Source organism: Erpetoichthys calabaricus, chromosome 4, assembly GCF_900747795.2.
Source record: "Erpetoichthys calabaricus chromosome 4, fErpCal1.3, whole genome shotgun sequence".
In the NCBI taxonomy this organism is placed as follows: domain Eukaryota; kingdom Metazoa; phylum Chordata; class Cladistia; order Polypteriformes; family Polypteridae; genus Erpetoichthys; species Erpetoichthys calabaricus.
The window spans coordinates 159,917,886-159,942,455 of NC_041397.2; the positions used below are offsets into that span (position 1 = coordinate 159,917,886).

A 24,570-nucleotide genomic window follows, 5' to 3' on the forward strand; every position below is an offset into this window, starting at 1 on the left:
GATGTTTTCCAAAGCCTCGGGACTCTCCCCTGTTCCAGGCTCAGGTTGAAGATGCGCTGTAGAGGACCCCCCAGCTCCAATGCACAGACTTTCAGCAGTCGTGGCGATACTCCATCTGGACCCGCTGCTTTGCTGGCACGAAGTCTCCTCAGCTCTCTGCTCACTTGCGCTGTTGTAATTATGGGTGGGGATGTCTCTCCTATGCTGGTATCAGCAGAAGGATGTGTGAAGGGTGCAATACACCGAGGTGAGAGTGAGAGTGGGTTAGGGTGGTCAAACCTGTTAAAGAAGTTGTTCATTTGGTTTGCTCTCTTCCCGTCTCTCTCGATGGTGGTACCCCTCTTCGAGCTGCAGCCAGTGATGATCTTCATCCCATCCCACACTTCCTTCATGCTGTTATTCTACAACTTCTGCTCCAGCTTTCTCCTGTACTGCTCCTTTGCCGCCCTGAGCTGGACTCGGAGTTCCTTCTGCATGCGCTTGAGCTCATGCTGATCACCGTCTTTAAAAGCCCTTTTCTTTTGGTTCAAAAGGCCCTTGATGTCACTTGTAATCCATGGCTTGTTGTTAGCATAGCAGCGTACAGTTCTTACTGGAACTACAATGTCCATACAGAAGTTGCACTGTATATATATTATATATATATATAATATATGGAAGTGAAGGTCTGTGATATGGTTTGCATATTAGCAGCTGGAGATCCAGAAAGGGAGAAAAAATTAATTGCCTATCATAAAGTAGTTTTTGTTCCTGAGCTTTCAAGCCCCTACCAGGAGCCTTCATCAGAGTATAATGCTTAGAAATTAAAAATCAAAGGCAGTATATAGCAAAATGGGGGGGGGGGGGGGGGGGGGTATTGGGCGTAATGTTTTATTTATCGTGAATATGTTCTACTTAAGTTTGCATATGCTGTGTTTATGTCCAAATGTCTGTTAATGCCGTTTTTGTCTGATAGCCAAGATTCAGCCAGTTCTTTGGCACTTTTAGTACTGGCCTTAAATCTTACTTGTACATTGTCCCAGTTAAATGTATGTCGTGTTGATTTTGTATGCGTATAGATCTGTGATCGCGGTATACATAGGACAAACATCAAAAAGAATTGCAACACGTATCCAGGAACATTGCAATGCTGTTAGAAGCAAGGACTCACGATCACAGATCTATACGCATACAAAATCAACAGGTCCCAATAACCCACCCGTCCACCTTATTTTGCTATATATTGCCTTGGATTCTTGTATATCTAACCATTATCCTGTGATGAAGGCTACAGGTAGGGGTTGAAAGCTCAGGAATACAAATGACTTTATGATACGTGATTCTTTTTTTCTCCCTTTATGGATCTCCAGCTGCTAATATATGTACCAAGCAGTTATATGGGAATAATGCATTTTTTCTTTTTAACAATATTTTCATCTTGATTTTCATTCTATTTTTCTAGGTGTTCTATCCATCCATCCATTTTCCAACCCGCTGAATCCGAACACAGGGTCACGGGGGTCTGCTGGAGCCAATCCCAGCCAACACAGGGTACAAGGCAGGAATCAATCCCGGGCAGGGTGCCAACAAACCGCAGGACACACACAAACACACCCACACACCAAGCACACACTAGGGCCAATTTAGAATCGCCAATCCACCTTACCTGCATGTCTTTGGACTGTGGGAGGAAACTGGCGCGCCCGGAGGAAACCCACGCAGACACGGGGAGAACATGCAAACTCCACGCAGGAAGGACCCGGGAAGCGAACCCAGGTCCCCAGGTCTCCCAACTGCGAGGCAGGAGCGGTACCCACTGCACCACCGTGCCACCCTCTAGGTGTTCTAATTGTTTAATTAATCCATTATTTACTAATTAGTGGGTCTGATGCTAAAGTACTTGCACCCTTTGATTATTCAGTGTTGTTTGCCAGTGTGTTTCCTCTGCTCATTTTTAATTGTCATTAATAAGATACAACGAAGTGGAAAAACTGCACAGAGAAAGGGCAAAATATGAAATCAACAAAAGAGAGTTAAGCATTTAAATCTATAGCAAAAGCAGAAATATTTCTGAATGTAAAAATAATGCTGCTGTGCTTTGCTGAATGTAGAATAAAAGAAAAATAATACCAGCTAATTAAATTAGATCAGTGTTATCAGGTGTTGTCACTGATTAGGAATCTGGTTGGAACAAAAACCTGCAGTTACAGGGGGTCTCCAGGACCGAGGTTGGGAAACACTGAAAGAGAGAAAAACTTTAGTCTGCATCATCTATGAATTTAATAATGCTATTTTGATATTTAGAAAGATTCATGTCAGATTGTGTTTTTTTTTCTTGTTTAATTGAGTATTTGTGAATGTGGCTAAAATTATGTTTGTTTGGTAATAAAGAAACATAGTGGTAAATTAAAAAGAAAGAAATTTGTGATGCTTTTCAAAATTTTTCTTACAATTTGCAAAAATGCTAAAGGGACAATTACCATCAAGGCTTAAATACTACTTAATTGCATATTCTTCCATAATTCCATAATTAATATGTAAAATAAGAGGGATTTATAGAAAAACAGAATTGATCTTACCACTCAAACCACCACAAAAAGCTTTAATGTGGTAATGTACTCGTAGATACTTAATGATTGATCTTTGTATTTCAGGAGTCTTCTAGTTGTTTTAATTAATTAATTGTCATATGTCTGCTTATTAAGCACAGCAAAGAGTAGTGTGAATGAGAGATGCACTTTAGTTTGTGGTGAATAAATTTACACTTTTCCTTTGGAGTATTTCTTTTATGATCAGTACTATTAACAGTGATGTCACTAGGGTTGTTGTCACCCAATGCACTAACCAAGGCCAGATTAAGACCCCCACAGGCCCCTGGCTGAATAGACGTCCTTAACAGAGAGTTGATCATACTTTAAACAGTACACCTGGCCATTTAATGCAGGATGGTAATTCCCACTATTAATGGTGCATGGAAACTTGATTGTTTCATTGAGCTTCCTCCTTTGTGATTTCAACATGAAACACTGCTGACAAATTTTATAGACAGTCATTTGGGTGTCAGCCCCTCTGACGATGATGTCCAGTGCAGTCCATACCCAACCTAGTGATGCCACTATTACTCTGGTTTTAACAGCTTTCAGTCATGTTCATGCTGTATGGTCCTCTGAAGTAAACTGATAGGTGTGCTTCAACTTGTTCACAATAAAATGGGTAAAAAGTAGTATCACTTTAATATTAGCATATTGAAATAGAATGCATAGGCAGCTCTGACTAGATATATTCTTGGGTTAAAGCTAAAGGAGCTGTTATGTATTTTTTTAATTAAGTAGTGCAGTAATGTACAATTTATCATACCGCCAGATTTCTTACCTGATATTCTGAGTACTGGACTAATGGAAGATCGATTGTCAACTGTTAAACTTCTTATATCTACACTACAGAAAAAGGTATGTATTGCATGTGCTTAAAAAAGCGTATTTGTTATAAATTTAAAATGTTGACTGAGTAAGTGTAGCATGTCTATGAGACCACCATTTTGTAATTCTAGTGGAAGTGAAATTCTTTAATTCCACTAATATACCTTCTATGTGAACAAATTGTATCTGGGGTGCTCTCCTAAGCCATCCAACAAATGTAACATATACAGTACTGTGCAAAAGTTTTAGGCAGGTGTGAAAAAATGCTGTAAACAAAGAGTGCTTTCAGAAATGTAAATAATGATTGTTTATTGTTATCAATTTTCAAAATGCAAAGTGAGCGAACAAAAGAAAAACCTAAATCAAATCAATATTTGGTGTTACTACCTTTTGCCTTCAAACCAGCATCAATTCTTATAGGTACACTTGCACAAAGTCAGGGATTTTGTAGGATTATAGTCAGGTGTATGATCAACCAGTTATACCAAACAGGTGCTAATGATCATCAATGTCACACGTAGGTTGAAACACAGTCATTAACTGAAACAGAAAGAGCTGTGTAGGAGGCTTAAAATTGGGTGAGGAACAGCCAAACTCTACTACCAAGGTGAGGTTGTGGAAGACAGTTTCATGTCATGGCAAGATTGAGCACAGCAACAAGACACAAGGTAATTATACTGCATCAGCAAGGTCTCTCCCAGACAAAGATTTCAAAGTAGACTGGGGTTTCAAGATGTGCTGTTCAAGCTCTTTTGAAGAAGCACAAAGAAACGGGCAACGTTGAGTATCGTAGACGCAGTGGTCGGCCAAGGAAACTTAGTGCAGCAGATGAAAGACACATCAAGCTTATTACCCTTCAAAATCAGAAGATGTCCAGCAGTGCCATCAGCTCAGAACTGGCAGAAACCAGTGGGACCCAGGTACACCCATCTACTGTCCGGAGAAGTCTGGCGAGAAGTGGTCTTCATGGAAGTGTTGCAGCCAAAAAGCCATACCTCTGACGTGGAAACAAGGCCAAGCGACTCAAGTATGCAGCAAAAACATAGGAACTGGGGTGCAGAAAAATGGCAGCAGGTGCTCTAGACTGATGAGTCAAAATTTGAAATATTTGGCTGTAGCAGAAGGCAGTTTGTTCGTCAAGGCTGGAGAGCGGTACAATAATGAGTGTCTGCAGGCAACAGTGAAGCATGGTGGAGGTTCCTTGAACGTTTGGGGCTGCATTTCTTCAAATGGAGTTGGAGATTTGGTCAGGATTAATGGTGTTCTCAATGCTGAGAAATACAGGCAGATACTTATCCATCATGCAATACCATCAGGGAGGCATATGATTGACCCCAGATTTATTCTGCAGCAGGACAACAACATTGTTGACAATTTTCTGGGCAATTACAGAGACCCAAACTACATTCAGCTGGTAGACAAACTTCTCAAAGCATACAAGACAATGAAGTGCAACATGTCACTCAAGATTAATTTCCTCCACTCATACTTGGACTTCTTCCCCGCAAATCTCGGTGCTGTCAGTGACGCACACGGTGAAAGGTTTTACCAAGACATTGCTACGATGGAGAAACGATACCAGAGCAACTGGAATCCGTCAGTGCTTGCTGAGTACTGTTGGACACTGCAACGTGATGCACCAGACATTGAATACAAAAGAAAATCAGGAGCAAAACACTTAATTCTGTTGAATTTAATAGCTTATGCTAAACATAAATGTGACGAAATATGTTATTGTCAGTAAACATATAAATGTCTATTTCTCAGAGTTTCTACATGACACAGTAAAACCAAAACTATATTTGTGCATACCCAGTAGGTACCTGTCAAAATCAGCAAAAACTTTTCAAAAAAAATTGTTGTGCAATGTTATTGAATAAAAGCATATTATGTTGGTGGGGTGGTGATGCAGCAGGTTTACTGGATTCATATCCCATGCCAGGATGTTTTTCTTGAGTGTTCATGTTTTCCCCCTTATCTGTGTGGGGTTTCCTCCAGGTAATCTGATTTTCCAGTCCACATTCAAAATCTAGGTTAAGACTAAGAGGGGTTAATTGTGGATTCCAAAGTTGCCCATGTATAAGAATGAGCATGGTTGCATGTATGAGTATGCTCTGCCTTTAACCCATGCTACCAGGCTAGGCCCTGGACCCTGCAATCATGAACGGGTTATATGAAAGTTATATACAGTTATAGGCGTGTACTAATAATTGTTTGTGTCTTCAACAGTTACGATTGTAAAAATTTGAAGCAACTGAGAAAGTAAACCTGCATAATTTCTTATAGAGTTACTTACAGTGTTCTAGTTTTCTTTTGTGTAATTGTTCTAATAAACTTTTATTTTTCCAGGTGGTTCATTCAAAATCTATCACTAAAACACAGAAGGTGCATTTTTTTAATAATGTTGTTTTAAACCACATTGCATCATTGTACAGATGGGATGGAATTATTGATGTCATGTTAGATGAAATAAAGGTTAGTAAATAGACAATATTTATTTTGATTCTTTTAATTTTTTTAGGGATGCTGTAATCAGGGTTTTTAAGGCTGATACTGATCATAGGATTCATGTTAATGGATCAGCCAGTTCAGATTTTCTTTTTTTTTTATCCCTTTAAAAACTTTTTACATTAAGCTACAAAACCAGGCGCATAGAAGCCTTACATCCTATGTTAAAGTGTTTTTTATAATGAAACTATAGACCACAAGTGTTAACTGTTAATTTTTTACTAGCAAAATGAAATTCTTTAGGCTTATTGTTCAGTGACCATTAAAAAACTAAAATAAATAAAACTTTCTTAAGATATTTACTTTAAATAGTAACGTGGACAAAAATATTTGTCCTTAATATATATGGCATAAAATAAAATGCTTCTCATAATTACAAGCTGTAATATTGTTTAATGTTTTCTTTAATGTACCTATCTGAAACAAAGCTTAATTAAAAAAAAAAAAAGTAATTTTCACCATTTCTCTAACAACGAAAAAATTATATAAATTGTATATATTCTCACATAATCAAGTGATTGATTTTGGCTTAAATGTAAATATACATGTACTTATAGGTTTTAATAATTTTTAATCATTAATTGCGCTATAGCTTTTGTTGGTGTAAAAATATACATTTATTATATTCATACAGGTGTGTTTTTTTTTTTTTCCCTTCGGTGTATCAGGTAGACATAATTCTTGAGGTGTGATTATAAATATGAATTAACATTTTAATTATGCAGTACTTGTAACTTACCAAAACATATACTCTATGACACACAAACAAGTAATAAACACAGTACAAATCTTTAAACAAGGCGCAAATCTATCAAATGTTAATACGTTTTTTATCAAGAAGACACAAGACTACCTTGGGAAAAGGAACACAGTAACTAAATCACCATAAAGCTTAGAAAAGCAGGAGCTAAAAAGATGAAAAGATCGTTTTTTTGTGGTTTGCCATTTTACTGGTTACAGATGGAGGCAAAATTGGCTGATTTTAGATTGGCGGCCAAATGATAGGAGCATCCCTAAAATTTAATGTTGTGCAAACATATATTGCTGCTGTTTACTAAGCAAGGTTTTAGTAATATTCTTCTTTCATTTTATACTTTAATTTTGAAAATAAGGAACAGGGATGTCAAGCATTCAAATAAATGGTCATGTTAACAAATGAAACATAACACCTTTTCTTTTTCCTTTACCAACATAAGTAAATTCTAGATATATTAGAAGTGCCCTTCTTCCATGTTCTGAGATCAACATCATCAAATTTACCCACTTTCTAAAGGAGACCCACTTTTTTTTCACTGATGGTAACTGTGTTGAGATTGTTAAAAACTGTATAGAGATTAGGCAGTTGAAATAAATGCATTCATCATAAAGAAAGTATTTTGTGCAGTGAAGGGAAGTACAATATGTGAGCTCACCTGGGATGCGGAAACGCATGCTGTGGGTCAGTGAGTGCAGTGCTTGATGTATGGTTAAGTCATTCTTGGAAATCCATTCACCCATTCTAACAGGCATTTGTCAGTGCTGTCCTAGAGCAGGGCTTGTCAACCTGCGGACCATGAGCCACAACTGGCCTGCAAGGGGGGGAAAAATATCTGGCCCATTAAAATGTATTTATCACCACAGATAAACTTGTTTCTGATCACCAACGCACTAATTTCAAATTCCTCAAAAGAGAAAACTGCTTGATCTCTTTGCTTCTCCCCTTGCTATTACATCACATTTAATGGTGAAGCTTCTCTATGTACTGAGATTCCACTGCTCCTCTTTTCCAGCCAACAAATCTCTGCAAACTTGTCTTTCTCACTTATAAAAAAGAGAAGAGTTGACAATGAAAATAGACAGCTTAATGATAATTGGAATGAGAAATACCTATTTGTACCTGGTTTAACAAAACCAGTATGTCTACTCTGTAACAAGTCTGTTGCTGTCATGAAAGAATACAATTTGAGAAGGTACTTTAATACAAAGCATTTAAACTTTGACACAAATATTCCAGCAGTCTCAGATGCTCTTAGACTTAAAGTGCAAAGCCTAGTAATGAGATGTGAAAGCGGATGAGCTATGGTGATTCGATCATGTTCTGAGCAGGACAAGGCTACACCAGCCTCCCTCTTTGTAGCAGGGATGCTCAGGGGTGGGGGAGAAAAAAACATTCACTGACTCGGTGACTGTCCAAAGAATGCATATTAGCTACTATAGAGGAGGTAGTAACAGATGACGAAGTAAGGAAGAGCGTAATTTCATCCTATTAAAAAATGCTGATGTCCGATACAACTATGAGAAGAGCTGAAGTACTAGCAAGTGCTGTTTGCGAAACCCTTTTAGAGAGATTGAAAAAGGCTGCCCAGGATTGTTTCCTGCCTTGTGCCCTGTGTTGGCTGGTATTGGCTCCAGCAGACCCCCGTGACCCTGTGTTCGGATTCAGCGGGTTGGAAAATGGATGGATGATGTAATGTTACTATCTGTTCACGAATACACTGATGGTGGTGACATTGCACAACTATGCTTGTACATTAAATGTTTCGATGAGGAGTGCTTTCTTGAGGACTTGCTCAGTCTAATTCGACTGGAGGGACAGATGACAGGGAAAATAGTTTTTCAGAAAAGTGTTTTATTTTTTTATTGAAAATGGACTAGATTTGCAACGAGAAATCTGCTAGTAACTTACACTGTAGATGAAATCTTTTCATTGCCTGATACATGAAAGCATTTTGTGTGCAAAAATCAACAATGAGTTTACAAATAAAAGGCAATTTTCTGATCAGTTTCATCAGAATAACTTTGAGCCTACAACATTGCTTGTTTCTCCAACTCCTGTCTGATATGTCAGCTGAGCACAATAATTTACTTGTGCATACGATTTTAGGTGGCTAAGTGAAGGCAGTGCACTTAAAAGGGTTTGTGAACATTTCTCTGCAGCTGTCACCTTAAAAACGTGGCGGCATTTATATCCAAAATGCTGGATGAGAAGTTCATGGCAGAAGTGTTCTTCTTGAGTGAGATCTTCCAACATTTAAATGGACTTAATCTTGGTTTGCAAGGAAAGGACAAAACAGTCAGCAATCTTGTTAAGAAAAGTAACGGATTTAAAAAAGAAATTGGACTTGTTTTCAAATGATTTAACTACAAAGAAAATTCTTCATTTCCCAATACTGTGTGATTTAATAAATAACTCTGAATCTGCACAAATTACCGTAAAAATGACAGAATTTTTAGGCAAGTTTAGGGCAAATTTTACTATGAGGTTTCACAGCTATAACTTTCCCCCTAAGGTCTTTCATTTTTCCAAGAGCCACTTACGATTGATATGGGATGAGAGTTTGCATGAAAAGCCAAACAAGGTGCTTATGTCACTTGAGTAATGTTCCCTGCAACTAGAACTGATAAGCATGCAAGAATCATCTGGATTGAAACCGGCGCTTCGATCTGTGGGATGTGTACAATTTTTGACAGAACTGAACCAGGTCTAGTTCCCAAATGCTGAAAGGTTGGCTGTTTTTCTTCTAACAATGTTTGTTTTATGAAGTACACATGTGAGTCAAGCTCTTCACATATAAATGCAATAAAACAAACACTTGTTCCTCCCTTACAAGCACCAACCTTCATGAATGTCTACAAATTGTACTTCATATGAACCTAACTTTAGTGCTCTTACAAAGTCAAGTACAGTGGAACCTCGAGATACGAACAGCTCTGTATACGAGAAATTCAAGATACGAGGAAAGTATGAGCGAAAAATTCAGATCTAAATACGAGCATTGGCTCGCGTAACGAGCCCCGAGCCAGGCTGTGGGTATAGCTCGCGGCTTAGCGAGGGGGCGTAGTAGCTGTAGCGAGCCGCAGGGCGATGTGCAGTGTGGGCGTTTCTCACCTAAGTGCACAGGTGGGAAACTGCCCACATCCATGATTGTTCCTGTGGCTGATGGGTTGCATGTCCTCCCCGCATATATAGAGAAGCGCGAGCCAGTTAAGGGGGAGAAGAAGTAAAAGAAAAGAGAGGAGAGAGAACGGAGGTTGCAGGAGGAGGCAGGAAGCAGCAGCAGTAGGAGAAAGTCGGTGCGGGAGAGCGAGCGAGTGCAGGCTCGCGTGTAGCTGAACAGTGAGCTGAACAGGCGAGCAAAACAGCTGAAGCAGGATGGTGTAGAGAAGGTCAGCTGCATTAAGAGAGTCTCACCTGTTGCAGAGCCCGCATGGGAGAAGCAGGTGAGACGCTGACGCTAACAGAGAAGAAGCACCAGGGATTGTCATCTGTTTTTTAAAGACTGCTTCCTGTTGACGTTTTAACCTTGTGTTATAGGATTGTTATTCTTGTGTAGTTTAAACCTCCACTTCACAACTGTTTTAAGGATTATTTATTTAAAAATGTATTGAATGCTCTACTGCACTTTGGACACCTGTTTTGATTCTTTTAATAATCAGTTATATTATTTACGTGTTATTTATTAAAGGTAGACTACAGTATATATTATTTATCAGTGTTATTTGTTAGGAAAATTGATTTTTATGTTAATATTTTTGGGGTGCGGAACGGATTAACTGGATTTCCATTATTTTCAATGGGGAAGTTTGTTCTAGATACGAGAAATTCGGTATACGAGCTCAGTGCTGGAACTAATTAAACTCGTATCTCGAGGTTCCACTGTAATTGCAATTTTAGCCATTAGAAAACAAATATAGTAAATGTGTACTATATATAAACAAGATAAAAGAGAAGCAGAGAAAAATAAAAGGATGAGAGTTAACTAATATTAGGAATATTTTGTTATTTACATGTGGCCTTGTGGATATATTGTATTTTCTTAAAAATTAAAATTGATAGTAAATGTATAAATTCAATTATAATAAGTTTAACAAGATATAATATATTGTCAAGGGAGATTATAATCTAGACATTGTTAAATGGCATTCAAAGGTAGATTTGTGAGATTTTTTTTTTCTGGCTGTGTAATTCAAATTAATTTAAATAAAAATAATAATAAATATTCAATGTTAATGTCAGGGAAACACCTGTCCCGAGCCATTGCTAACTTATATTTCAGTATCCCTGAGACATTGCTTTATTTAACATTTTTGAATTGGGAGCTCTCTCTATGTAGTGCTAATATGGAGTAAAAAATTGAAATGTACAGTGAGCCTGTTTCTTCTGTGCACTTGTAATAAGAAGACAAGAAAATACAAACCTTCTTTTTTGTGGCTTTAGGCTTTATTATGGACTGTACTTTCATTCTAAGACGTGGAGTGATGAGCAGGGTTATCATTCTTTCCTCTTGGGGAAAAAATTGTCATAAATGTCATGAGATATAGTGATGTGTTTCTTACTGATCTGTAATACTAGGGTGTTGTACCGTGTTAGCCATTATGAATGTAGAGAAAAGCCAAGCAAAATGACACCTTTTATTGGCTAACTAGAAAGATTACAATATGCAAGCTTTCGAGGCAACTCAGGCCCCTTCTTCAGGCAAGATGTAATACAGAAACTGAAGTTTCCTATGTTTATATACACACTCTAGGACAAGAAACAACATTGGTAAATCTTTAAATGAGAGATTTTGTATGTAAAAAATTAATAGATTCATTCAGGCTAGGGTTAATTTAGCAAGAGAGAAAAGAACAATGTATTGTCAAGATCTCTGGATAAGAAAACTGTCCAACAAAGTCTTTTGAAGTTTGTAATGAGTTTTTCAAAACAATGTGGGTCTGTAGACAGGTTGTCTGTCATTCTGAGAGATGTAAACAATCCTCATATCTGGCCATAAAACTCTTGTCTTTATTCAATCCATGTTGTAAAGTATTAAATTTTAGCATGAGTTTAACTTCCCATTCTTTTCTCTCTTGCTGTGTTTTGAAGTTGCCCATAAGCACTGTGACCTTAAAGTCCTTCTCACAGTGTCCATGGCTGTTGAAGTGGGCCGCCACAGGAACATCTGTGTTGCCATGTTTAATGTGGAACCTGTGTAAGTTCATTCTCTGGCGGAGTGTTTGTCCAGTTTCTCCCACATAGAGTGCAGTGTCAGGACATTTCATGCAGAAAATTAGGTAGACTACATTAGATGATCTGCAGGAAAATGATCCCTTGATGTGATGTTCGAGTCGGCAGTGTGGTATAACTATACGGTCTGTATCATAGATGTGGGCACATGTTTTGCATCTTTTCTGTAGGCATGGAGATGTGCCATTAGATTTTCCTGAACCTCCCCTCCTGGCATACAGACAACCACCAAACCTTCAACAATTAATTGTCCGAGGCTCCCTAAGTGAACCAACAGAAAAGATTGTAATCTTTCTAGTTAGCCAATAAAAGGTGTCATTTTGCTTGGCTTTTCTTTACTGATCTGTAATAATTGCAATCTAATGAAACCTTGAAGTCAATTAATAAGTATAATATTCTATGGAATCGACTTATTGCTCTGTATGTGCATAAAGGTTTTACTACATAAATGTTCCAGCGGAAAACAATACTACTTGTACCTCCAAGAAACCATGGAGTATATATTTATATACATGTGCAAATAAACAAAGTACATGTAAATAATAATGGTAAACTCCCATGACCTCCTTAAATTTTAGAGCATGGAAGAAGAGAATCTGTATTATTCTACCTGATCAGACATAGCCTTGATAAGCTGAGGGATCTGAATCCTCTGTTATTAGAACATGCCCTCTTGTTTCATTTATATGTAGTATTTACACTATTGCTTTATCTTCTGTATGCACTGTGTTTCATAATGCTAATTTGAGTTTAAAAGTTATGGAACCATTCCTAATGTTAGAATTGTAAATTTGTAGTCATCTGTCTGTTATAAATGTAATTGAGCAAAACTACAACTGAAACTGTAAAATTCTGTTTGTCTTTAATAATTAATACAATATTTAAAAACACCGCTATTATGTTATTGGTTAGGCTATTGAACTTACAGAAGAAGTTGCAAGAACTTTGGTGCGAGAGTTAACTCACAGCTTTCTCTTGGATATCTGTTGCTCACTGAAACATGGCATCAGTTTTTATGACCCTAGTTTTGGCATAACTGGGAGGTATGTTTATTTAAAATTTCTTACATGTTAACATATATGCTATTGGCTGAAGACATTTGAGCTGTTTTTTGTTTAATTGCTCACTATGGTTTAAAAAAATATCTGTCTTTGTGTATGTGCAGCGTGTACTGCTATTTTTGCAGGTCTGATTTTAGTATGTACAAAATCACTTGTTTTTCAGTTTTAATGTAGTGACTCTCAATTTACAAGTGTAAAATAAATCCTGAAATATTCCAAAAACAATACAATAAAGTAAAGGTAAAAGGTAAAATAGATTAGGTCATTATATACTTGCATGTGGAAGTACATTTTGCCAGACCAGCTTAGTAAACTTAGGTTTGACTGTAGTTTTAAGTTTTTCTATATGGAACCTTTTAAGATAGTTTAAATTGTAAAGGTACCATTGATGGATGGTTTTTTTTAGTCATTTCACAGAATTCACACTTCATGCCACTAACATGAGTATCATGTTATAAATCATTGTGCTTTATACTTCGATTTAATTGCTGAGACCAATGGAGCATCACTAGTATAGACGGGCAGATTGTTTCATAATATATGCCTTGGAATTTAGTCACTTACATGTTTTTAAATAAATAATCATCGCACTCACAGCGTAGCGAGGGGCGTGGAAGTGTGGCTGAAACGGTTTCCGGGTGGAGTCGTGCTGCGGGCATTTCTCCCCTGTGCAGAGTGAGGAGAGAGAGAGAAAGCCAGTACGTTAGAGTGAGCGAGAGCAGGCTCGAAGGTAATGTGTTCCTGTGGTATAGCGGGTCCATAGCTCCCCTTCAAAAGGCCATTTTTAATCAGACAGTAGTGGAGTCAGGCACAGAGAAGGTCAGCTGGTGAGAGAGCGTCTCGGCTGTTGCAGGGCCGGCATCGGTGAAGCAGGTGAGACACTAATGAAAAAGAGGCACAGGGCTTATTGGTTTTTAAGGACTGCTTCCTTCATTGTGTTTTAACCTCAGTTTTAGAGGATTGCGCAGCTCTCTCTCTCGCGCTGCCTGTGTGTGTGCGCCTCTGTCTCTCTCTGGTTCCACTGAGGTTGACTAATGAAAAGTCAACGTGGCTCAGAGCTGCAAGTGGACTGTGGCACAGACAAACAGAAATGACGGCATGTTTTCCGAGGCGTTTCGTCCGAGTTGGTGGGCGTGGCTCTGCGAGTTTTCGTCGTATCCAATGGTCTAAGAGTTGGTGGGCGTGGCTCCTTTCTGTGTGCGCCATTGGCGTCTTACTTGTCGGCGGTTTAGTGAATCCACGACCCTTCCGGCGTGCTTTCCATGGGTGGCTACTTGTCTTCCGGCTTAGTGAATTATATATATAGATTATTGTAAGAGCCATTTGTTAATTCAGAAGGGTATGTTAAATTGACAGAAGAATTTTCTTAGTTATATTAAAATGTTTAACTAAATATATTATGGGGTCCTTTTATAACTCCAATTAAATAAACTATAAACAGAATATTCTAATTATTTCTTGTCTCCCCAACTACAGATTAGTCCCAGTTTATGATCCTGCTTTGCAGTTGGTAAGGTAGGGAGGGCAAACAGGTTCAAACCGTTCCATACATAGTTACATAATGTACTGAATGTATTAAGTGAAGCATATGTAAGTTTGCCATACAGAAAATGCACAACTTTTCAAAATTGAAAGTAACTGAAGTTTAACAAGAAAAAGTTTACGATTGAAGAAGAAACATTTTTTCTCCTTTGGCCTTTTATTCTGTTTGTGTAATACATTTTTCAGAATTTTTGTGATTTGTTCTGTTTTAAATTTTCACAAAACTTTTTGAAACAAAATAGCTAAAATGATTTCTTTTTGTATAATGTTGATTTGAATGGTTATCCCCACCCACAATTTTAATGCATTTTTTTTTTTCCTGGAAACAGAGGTAGATCCGTACTTCCTGTGTTTTTTTTTTTTTTATGTTTACACATTTTGCTCACAAAGGGAATGGCTTTGCAAAAGTTTTGAAGGGATTATATTACCTTGCATATAATTACACTTGCCATACCACTTTTATGTTTTAACAGCTGTTTCAGGACACCTGCATTATTGAAAAAATATTATAAATCATTTCTAAATGTCAACTTGACATGCCACTAGGTATCTGGATGAAATCCTTGGACCCATTGTCAGACACTATGCTGGTGCAGTGGGTCCTGGATTCCTCGTGCGGCAGGAGTATGCAGGCAGTTCCTGGAGGATGAAGGAATGAAGGAATTGATACCATTGACTGGCCCCCACACTCGCCTGATCTAAATCCAATAGAACACCTCTGGTACATTATGTTTCGGTCCATCCGACGCCGCCAGGTTGTATCTCTGACTGTCCAGGAGCTCATTGATGCCCTGGTCCACATCTGGGAGGAGATCCCCTAGGACACCATCCATCATAAACTAATAACGGAATCAGGTCCTGTCTCACTCATTGTTCTCTATCGTCCCCCAAAATACAATGCATCCTTCTTATCCGATCTGATTGAACTTTTGACCCACCTAAGCTCTTACTCTCAGAGAATTATGCTTCTTGGTGATTTCAACATCCATATTGACACCCCCACATCTAAACTGAGAAATGAATTCCTGTCCTTACTGGACTGTTTTGACTTGACACAACATGTTGATTTTCCAACCCATTCTGGCGGTCATATATTGGACCTGATCTGCACTTCTGGACTACCTGTTGCCAACATTTACAGCACTGATTTGGGACTCTCTGACCATAAAGCAGTATTTTTCACTGTCTCATTACCTCTCCCACCTCTTAACGACAAATTTCTTACAGAAACCTTAAAAATATCTGTCCCTCTATCCTTTCTGGATCCATTTCTGATCTTTTACTGTCTGCACCTATTCCATCAACACTAGATAGTTTTGTTGACCACTATAACACAGCCCTTCACTCAGCATTAGATAAAACAGCTGCTTTAAAACATAAGGAGGTTTCCTTTAAACGCTCAGCTCCTTGGTATAACTCAGAATTGCGATCTATGAAAGCAGCTGGCCGACGCCTTGAGAGAATGTCACGTAAGACTGGCCTCACCGTGCACATCCAGGCTTTCTCTGACCACCAAAGAGCTTACAGAGAAGCACTAACTTCTGCCAAGAACACCCATTATGGCAGAATAATAGAAAGTGGCCATGATAACCCAAGGGTTCTGTTCTCTGTAGTTAATAAACTACTTGAACCCGCATCTGGTCCAACTACCTCTTCTACTGAAGTCTGTGAGGAATTCCTCCACTTTTTCCGTAACAAAATTAAAGATCTAAATAATTCAACTAACATAAATATATCATCTGTTTATATCTCTCCCTGTTTTCCCACTCCATCCAGCTCCTTCTCTAAGTTCTCACCAGTCACTTCTGCGTTTGTTAATAACCTGCTTTGTAAGATGAGGCCGACTACTTGTGTACTGGACCCCATCCCCACCACACTACTTAAATCCTGCCTTCATGCCATAATCCCGACTGTTACAACAATAATAAACTCATCCCTTGACACTGGCTCCGTGCCGCTCACTTTTAAAATTGCTTCTGTAACCCCAATGTTAAAAAAGTCTGGCCTTGATGCTGACAATGTTAACAATTTCCAGCCTATTTCCCACTTACCTTTCCTGTCAAAAGTTCTTGAGCGTGTTGTAGCTTCCCAACTCACCAATTACCTAACCTCTAATAATTTGATGGAACCCTTTCAGTCTGGTTTCAGGGCGCGGCACAGCTGTGAAACTGCTCTGCTACCGGTAACCAATGATTTGCTTATGGCAGCAGACTCTGGACAAACTAGCATATTAATTCTGTTAGACCTCAGTGCAGCATTTGACACTGTTAGACATGACATCCTACTGTCCAGAATGGAAAACATGCTGGGTATCTCTGGCACTGCCCTCCAGTGGTTCAAGTCCTATCTGACTGATAGGCAAGAGTTTGTTAGTCTTGGCAACAGCAGATCCAACTCCGTGCCAGTCACACAAGGAGTCCCTCAGGGCTCTGCCCTTGGTCCTCTGCTTTTCTGTATTTATATGCTTCCCCCTGGCCATTTTATCCGTAATTATGGACTGGGTTATCATTTTTATGCAGATGATACTCAGCTCTACTTCAATGTTAAAAGTGGAACTTCATCAGAGCTTTCTCAGCTCACAACCTGCCTTAGTGAAATTAAAACCTGGATGGAGCAGAACTCTTTAAAATTAATTTGCAATAAAACTGTACTCCTGCAAATTGGGACTTAAATGCAACTTAATAAAATGAGCTCCTTCCCAGTCCATCTTGGCAGTGATCTCATCAGACCTGCCTCTACTGTAAAAAATCTTGGTGTCATTTTTGATTCCTCCCTCACTTATTCCGCCCACATAAATCACATTAAGAAACTTTCTTACTTTCACCTCCGTAACATATCCCGTGTTCGCTCCTTCCTCTCCTTCTCTAATGCTGAGAAACTTGTCCATGCTTTTATCACATCCCGCATCGATTATTGTAATTCCCTACTGGCAGGTGCCCCTTCTAATCTTATATCAGAGCTCCAGCTTATTCAAAACTCAGCTGCAAGAGTCCTTACTCGAACCAGCAGCAGCGAGCACATCACACCCATCCTGCTCCGTCTTCACTGGCTCCCTGTGTCCTACAGAATCGAATATAAAATCCTACTAATAACCTACAAAGCTTTAAATAACCTCGCACCAAACTACATCAGTGACCTCCTCCATCACTATGTGCCTGCCCGCCCACTAAGGTCCTCTGATTCTGGTAATCTTGTTGTGCCCCTCACTAATCTACACTCTATGGGTGACAGGGCCTTCAGCTGTATAGCGCCCAGACTCTGGAATGACCTACCAAAATTAATCAGGTCAGCTGACTCCATGAATTCTTTTAAAAAACAACTCAAAACTCATCTGTTCAGGAAGGCTTTTAGCTCTACTTGACTTTATTACCTTTCTCTCAGTTTACTTCTCTGTCAAGATGCCAACGTAACCTGTATGTGTGTGCTAGACCATCAATTATGTTGTCTGTTTTTTTTTCAGAATGTACTGTCTTAATCTTCTTTATTTATTTATCTGGTTTGTACAATGCTATATACTGTAAATTCTGCCGTTCTTTTTTTATATTCTGTAAGTGCCTTGAGCATGGGAAAGGCGCTATATAAATAAAATGTATTATTATTATTTATTATCATCTCATTGACTTTCTCAAGATTTCTTCCATTTCTGTTCTCCTATGACGGTCTTTTTTATAAAAGGAATTTTTTTCTTGGCTTCTTAGGGAGTCAAGGTGGGGGAGCCATCAAAAATCAGGGCCTGTTATAATAGCCCATTATGGTATTTTGTGTGTAATTTGGGCTATACAAGCAATAATATTTTGTTGTTTGTCTATTGTTTGTTTTGTAACAATAGAACACATGATTCTGTTGTCTTTTAAAATGTTTAATTTTTTTCCTACATTTATTTCTCCTGTTGTAATAAGAAACATTTTTTTAATGTTTTGAACTTTCATAGACCTATTTGTGCGACTGTTACTAAATTTTTAGCAGTGCAGATTTTTTTCTTTTTCTCCTTATTTTTTGTAGGTCTGGAAATATTGTTCTTTTGAGGTTTATTGTTGGACTAAGAACAGCAACACAAGATGAAATGATAGGAGAACTTGTGGTGAATATTCTCAAAGTGTGTCCTGATTTGCTACAGAGATACTTCAAAGAAACCCAGTTCTCCTTTGTACCTCGGCAAACATCTACATGGCTTGACAACATGAAGCTTCTTCGTAAGGTAAAGCTGCATGAAGTATTTTGCTTGAGGTGGATGGAGATAGTTTTTGAATTGTGGACAAAATATGTATCGTAGTCTGTTAAATCAGTATAAGTTGAAATAATACTCCAACAGTATGTCCATCCATCCATCCCGCTATATCCTAACTACAGGGTCACGGGGGTCTGCTGGAGCCAATCCCAGCCAACACAGGGCGCAAGGCAGGAAACAAACCCTGGGCAGGGTGCCAGCCCACCACAGGGCGCGCACACACACCCACACACCAAGCACACACTAGGGCCAATTTAGAATCTCCAATCCACCTAACCTGTATGTCTTTGGACTGTGGGAGGAAACTGGAGTACCCGGAGGAAACCCACGCAGACACGGGGAGAACATGCAAACTCCACGCAGGGAGGGCCCGGGAAGCGAACCCAGGTCTCTTAACTGCAAGGCAGCAGTGCTGCCCACTGCGCCACCGTGCAGCCCTCCAACAATATGTATTAAATTTAAATCTGTATAAAATCAAATACTTTATATTTGAAGGAGACAAAACCTATCTAGGGTCAAAATGTGTCCTGAATTGGTTTGAGCAGATTTGAAAATTCATGGTCGGGTAGATTGAGCAAATCTGATTGTAATACACATTTTGACTTCCTTAAAATTTGCCAAACTTGACCTATTTGTTTTGTGAATGTGTAGTTTGCAGCCTCCTCAATTGTCATTCAGATGATTTTTACTGGTGAAAGCTGAAAAAAGAGCTTTTAAAATGAGTAATATTTGTCTAGAACCATCCCTCTCTTGCCTGTTGCCTGATTAGCATTGCAACCAACCCCCACTCTTCACATTTGTTGTAAGTCCCCATGGTGGCTCCATTTGTCTATATCTGACTAAACTAGACTCAGCATATGTGAGTCACCTAGCCATTATTTGCTCATAGCTTCTCCCAGTTCTGGCTCCAGGATTACTGTAGGTCCTGGTATCCCTCACGTGAATGAAGTTTCTTAGATGTAATTAATACTATCTATTGTGAGTGTCATGTATGGATTGTTCTTTGTCTTATTACTTCTCTTAGACCAATGTGCCTTGGGTGACCCTGTCAGGATGATACATCTCCAAATTATAATAGTTTAGCTCTAAGAGTTACTGAGGCACAGAAACCCCACACTATGCCAAGATCATAGTCCAAGGAGGGGACCAGATATTATGTAAGGTTAAAATCATTTCTTATTAAGACCTTTGAGTTATATAAACTTACACATAAGACCAGGAATGAGAAGGAATGTCAAAAAGTAAGAGTATGCATTTCTTTTGTATGAAGGCCAACTTTGAAGCATCATCCAAGAAATCCTGCCTGGGAAGATTAATTACATTATATAAGAACAACAACATTTATTTCTGTAGCACATTTTCATTTAAATGATGCAGCTCAATGTGCTTTACAGCATGTCAATGAAGTAGTTACATGCAAAGAAAACAAATTAAATTTAGATAATAGAAATGAATGCATAGATTAACAAACAATAAAACAATATTATTATTATTATTAAGATTATGTAGCTATTTAGTTAAATATGTATTGACTGTCAAAAGTTAAAAAGAGCTTAACTTAAAGTGCTTATGTACACTTAAAAATATAAAGAATTGCATAGTTTTTCCTGTCTTTGTTTACTACTTAAATATACAAAACTGTACTTTTTAACTCTTGCTAGTAATAAGATTTCTTTTTCAGATTTTTGAAGCACAACCAGAAATTTCAAAGTCGTTCAGTTCTTCAGAATTTATTCCACTGCCTCGTCTTTTACAAATGGTATTGGTGACCACAATGCCTTCAGTGTGCAGCAAAGCTATGTTTACCCAGGGACTTAATGTAAGATAATTTAATTTTAAAGATTAAAGAAATTGGGTTGCATGTAAAATGAAAACAAATCCACTATAATAAAAGAGTAAATAGTATATTTTTTTCTGAGATAATTTTCATAGATTTTTTTCCCACTGCTGTATAAGTAATGTATACATTGTAATGAGAACTAAAAGAAGAACTGGGTATAACTTTTTTAACTGGTTAGTGTATGTATCCTGTAGTTAAATTCAAATAAGCTAACACAAACTTAATGGTTAAGGACCCTATTTAAATGTTTAATAAATCTGCATCCCCATATCAGACAAAATGGGATGGTAAGGGAAATGCAAATAGAAAACTCAGTAATTCTTATATTTACTTGGACTTATATTTCATTGCAGACAGTATGAACCCAAGATATTTAATGTTTTCTCTTGTCAACTTTATTTTGTCTGTTTATTTATTTACATCCGTTCTTGCATTTCAGGCCTGCACCATAATCCAAAAAACTTGGCACAAGTTAAGATTTTAGGCAAAGTACTGTTCAGCTGTTTTATTCTCTCCTCCCCTATAGGCCCTGGGATCGGCCTATTTGTTATTCCCTGGACTTTTCTAGTTCTTCTATGTCTTTTTGTAGCTAGGAGACCAAACTGTACATATTACTGTACTGTACATAAGGTGTCGCGAATGTGTTATAAAACATAAGCACAACCTTCTTGGACGTGTACTCTACACATCGTGTTAGATAACCTAACATCTTAAATTTCCCTTGGGATCAATAAAGTTTCCATCCATCTATCCATCCATCCTGTTTGCCTTCTGAATGAATGGCTTCTGAACACTGTTTGGAAGTTGTTAGTGTTGAGTCCACTATGACTTCTAAATCCTTCTCTAAATGTTATACTTCCTACGTGTAATATTTTACATTTGCTTATATAAGCATTAATCTGCCACAGATTTGCCCAAGACTGTTGGCTGTCCATGTCCCTCTGTGGATTCAGTGGATTCCAGGTTATCCTTCAGTCTATCTGGCTTGGTATCCTCTGCAAACTTAACCAGCTAGTTATTAAGGTTGGGCGGTATCCAAATTTGGATACTGTCAAACCTCCTCCCTATTTTACCTCAGTATACGGTATTACCATGAATAATAAAAAAAAATGTGACGTAAGGCTCAGACAGCGTCACCAAACTGTTTGCTTGTGCCTAAACCGTTCAGAAACTGAATATCAAACACTAATACTGAAACAATAACAAAATAACATGCAGAACAATATTAACAACTTTTATTAGCAACAAATAGCAGTTTATAAAAAAGTGCAAATACAACAGTCAAACAGAATTAAATTAACATAAACATCCAGAACAGTTTTCGCGCGGAGACGCGCATACAAATAATTAAATTAAATCACACCGCCTGAACAACTTTTAATAACAAAGAAGAGCAGCTTATAAAAAAGTACAAATAGACCCACAACAGTCAACCAGAGTTGAATTAACATAAACATCATCCATATTATAAAAAGTATTGCAAAGCAATAGTCCTAAACAAAAACTTCTTTCCAGTCTTCTTTCCAATATTGTTTTTAACGTAAACCAGATAAAAATACCTGAATCAATTAAATAAATAAAAATAAACACAGTGCGAATAGGAACGAATGGCAAGTGGCATCAATCTAGTCAAGATTTTCCGCTAGAAAAACCAGCATGTTTGTCCGGCTTTAACAGGGCACGTTGTGGACCGACAACTTTACCTGCGGTGCTGAAAACCCGCTCCGATGGTGTGTGTGGCACAGACGCACAGGTACTTTCGTGCCACTCGCAACATCTGCGGAAAACGCCCGGCAGCATTTTTCCACCAGAGAAGTGGGTCCTCGTCTCCTTGAGTAACTGGCTCCAAACAGTAGGCTGTTATTTTAGCTCCGACTTGGTCCTCTACGGTGCCGATGCCGACGGGACCTGCCATTGCATCAGATTTTTTTTTTGCAGCATACTTCCCAGAGTCATCTTTTTTCGTGAGGGTGCAGGTTGCGCCTCTCCCTCTTCCACTCTGATGGCCACTGGACCTGCTGCCTCTAAGCTCACGATCTCAGCCTGTAATTCAGCCTTGGTCTCAGCCAATGCGTTGTCATCTGTCTCATATCCTCCACGGTAACGAGGGTCGAGGAAAGTGCATTTTCACAATATTTTGCGCACTGAATTGGATTCATACTTGGCCTCCAGCTTTGTTAGAATTCCAGTTTTGATTGACTTAGTTAGCTGGAGGTCATTTTCTGATGCAGCCAACACATTGTCCCTGCAGAGCTGTAGTATGGGTAGGATACAGGAACTGGTCACATAATTTTCTCCTGACAAAATATCAGTGAAGTCACCGACTGGTTTCAGTGCTTCGTGAACAGCTTTCAAGACGTCCATGTCCTGCCAGGTCAGGGACAGGCTGCTCCTTCTGTCATCAGACAGGACATGTCTGATCGCTTGGGCCTGCTCGAGGATGCGCTCCACCATTTTCAGTTTGGAGCCCCAGCGACTTGCACAGTCCTGCCGACGGATGGATGGATGAATTAATTAATGAATGATGAATAAACGATTAAATGAATGAATAAATAGGCATAAATAAACGAATGAATGAATAAATAGGCCTAAATAAATGAATGAATGCATAAATAAATAAGTCCATTAATGTATATTATTCCATTTGGTCAAATTTGCATGCACATTTATTTTAGGCTAAATAAGTCCCTTATGCGCATCAAGCCTGCATTTATTTGATAAAAAATACAGGAAAAAAATTACAATTTAAAAAATGGTTTTCTATTTTAATATAGCCTACTTTTCAATATAATTTATTTATGTGATGCAAAGCATATATGCCCCTTTTTTTATATTTGAGCCCCTGCCCCTGAGGAACACTCTGCACGTTTTATGCTTACCGTTATGAGACTATGTTTTGGGAGTCCCAAGTCCACTTGCTTCTTGTGGAGTTCATGCTTACGTTGCCAGCTGTGTGAAAAGGCCCCGACAATATTATGGCATAGTCCGAGGGCGCGCTCGGTTTTTTGCCTCTGGTCATGCAATCCATTTGTGACAGCCAAGTTTAGATTGTGACCGAAGCAGTATAGCCACGGCCAATGCAGGGACCTGATTGCGGCATGAATGTTGGCAGCGTTGTCAGTGGTTATGGCTGAAAGTTTTTTCTCATCAAGTTGCCATTCCTGAAGTGCAGCTCTGAGCGCAGCAGCAAGATTGTCCGCTGTATGACTCTCAGGAAAATACGTAGTTTGGAGGCATTTGGATTCAAGTTTCCAGTCAGATGTAATAGTATGGACAGTCAGAGACATATATGGTGTCATGTTAACTGACGACCACATATCAGTTGTTAAGGAATAACTGTCTGCCGCTGACAGCAGCACTTGAACATTGCCTCTAACTTTACTATATAAATGTGGGACGGCTGTTTGTGAGAAATATTTCCGTCCAGGCAGCTCGTACTGGGCATCTAGGACCTTTACCATGTCCGTAAAGGACTTTTTTTTCCACTGTGTGGAAAGAGACCATTTCCTTCGCCAAGTATTTTGTCACTGCATCAGTACAGGTTTTCCAGCGGACACTGTCCCTTTTGTACTTTGTTGCTTTCCCGAAGGCCCCCATTATCGTCGGCTGCGTACTGGCGGTGGACCTAGATGTTGTTGGTCCTGCATCGGGAGGCGTTGAAACTGTTGCACTGAGTGAACTCGGGTCCATCCTTGCAGCAGTGAGTGGATGGTGGTTTCGTATATGCGACCTTAGGTTTGAGGTATTTCCATCTCTCGCGGTCACCTTTTTGTTGCATAATTTGCAAATTGCCTCGTTCATATTTACCGCCTCTCCCTTCTCGTTCGGTCGAAACCCGAAATACTGCCAAACTGCAGAAGTTGTGTTCTTTTTTGAGACCAGGTCACTTGGTGCGCGACTTGCCATCTTTCCCCACCTCTCTCTTTCTCCTCCATGCTGTCACGTGACGAAAACCACGCATACGCATTTTTAGGCATTAAATAAATTATATTTAATATTTAATCCTT

The 24,570-nt window shown here is 38.7% G+C and overlaps 1 protein-coding gene across 2 annotated transcripts in view; it reads left to right on the forward strand.

The window, feature by feature from the left end:
- Nucleotides 1–24,570, forward strand: part of urb1 (URB1 ribosome biogenesis homolog) — a 427,266-nt gene that overhangs the window by 128,111 nt on the left and 274,585 nt on the right. Inside the window, exons 1-6 of one of the 2 annotated variants that reach the window (XM_051925734.1) lie at nucleotides 2,735–3,164; nucleotides 3,234–3,428; nucleotides 5,748–5,873; nucleotides 12,805–12,935; nucleotides 18,498–18,693; nucleotides 20,405–20,542. In XM_051925734.1, coding sequence (XP_051781694.1) covers nucleotides 3,375–3,428; nucleotides 5,748–5,873; nucleotides 12,805–12,935; nucleotides 18,498–18,693; nucleotides 20,405–20,542 — 645 coding nt within the window. In that variant the 5' untranslated portion in view covers nucleotides 2,735–3,164; nucleotides 3,234–3,374. Of the gene's footprint in view, nucleotides 1–2,734; nucleotides 3,165–3,233; nucleotides 3,429–5,747; nucleotides 5,874–12,804; nucleotides 12,936–18,497; nucleotides 18,694–20,404; nucleotides 20,543–24,570 lie in introns of those variants that run through there. The other variant, XM_051925732.1, reaches the window with a different exon arrangement.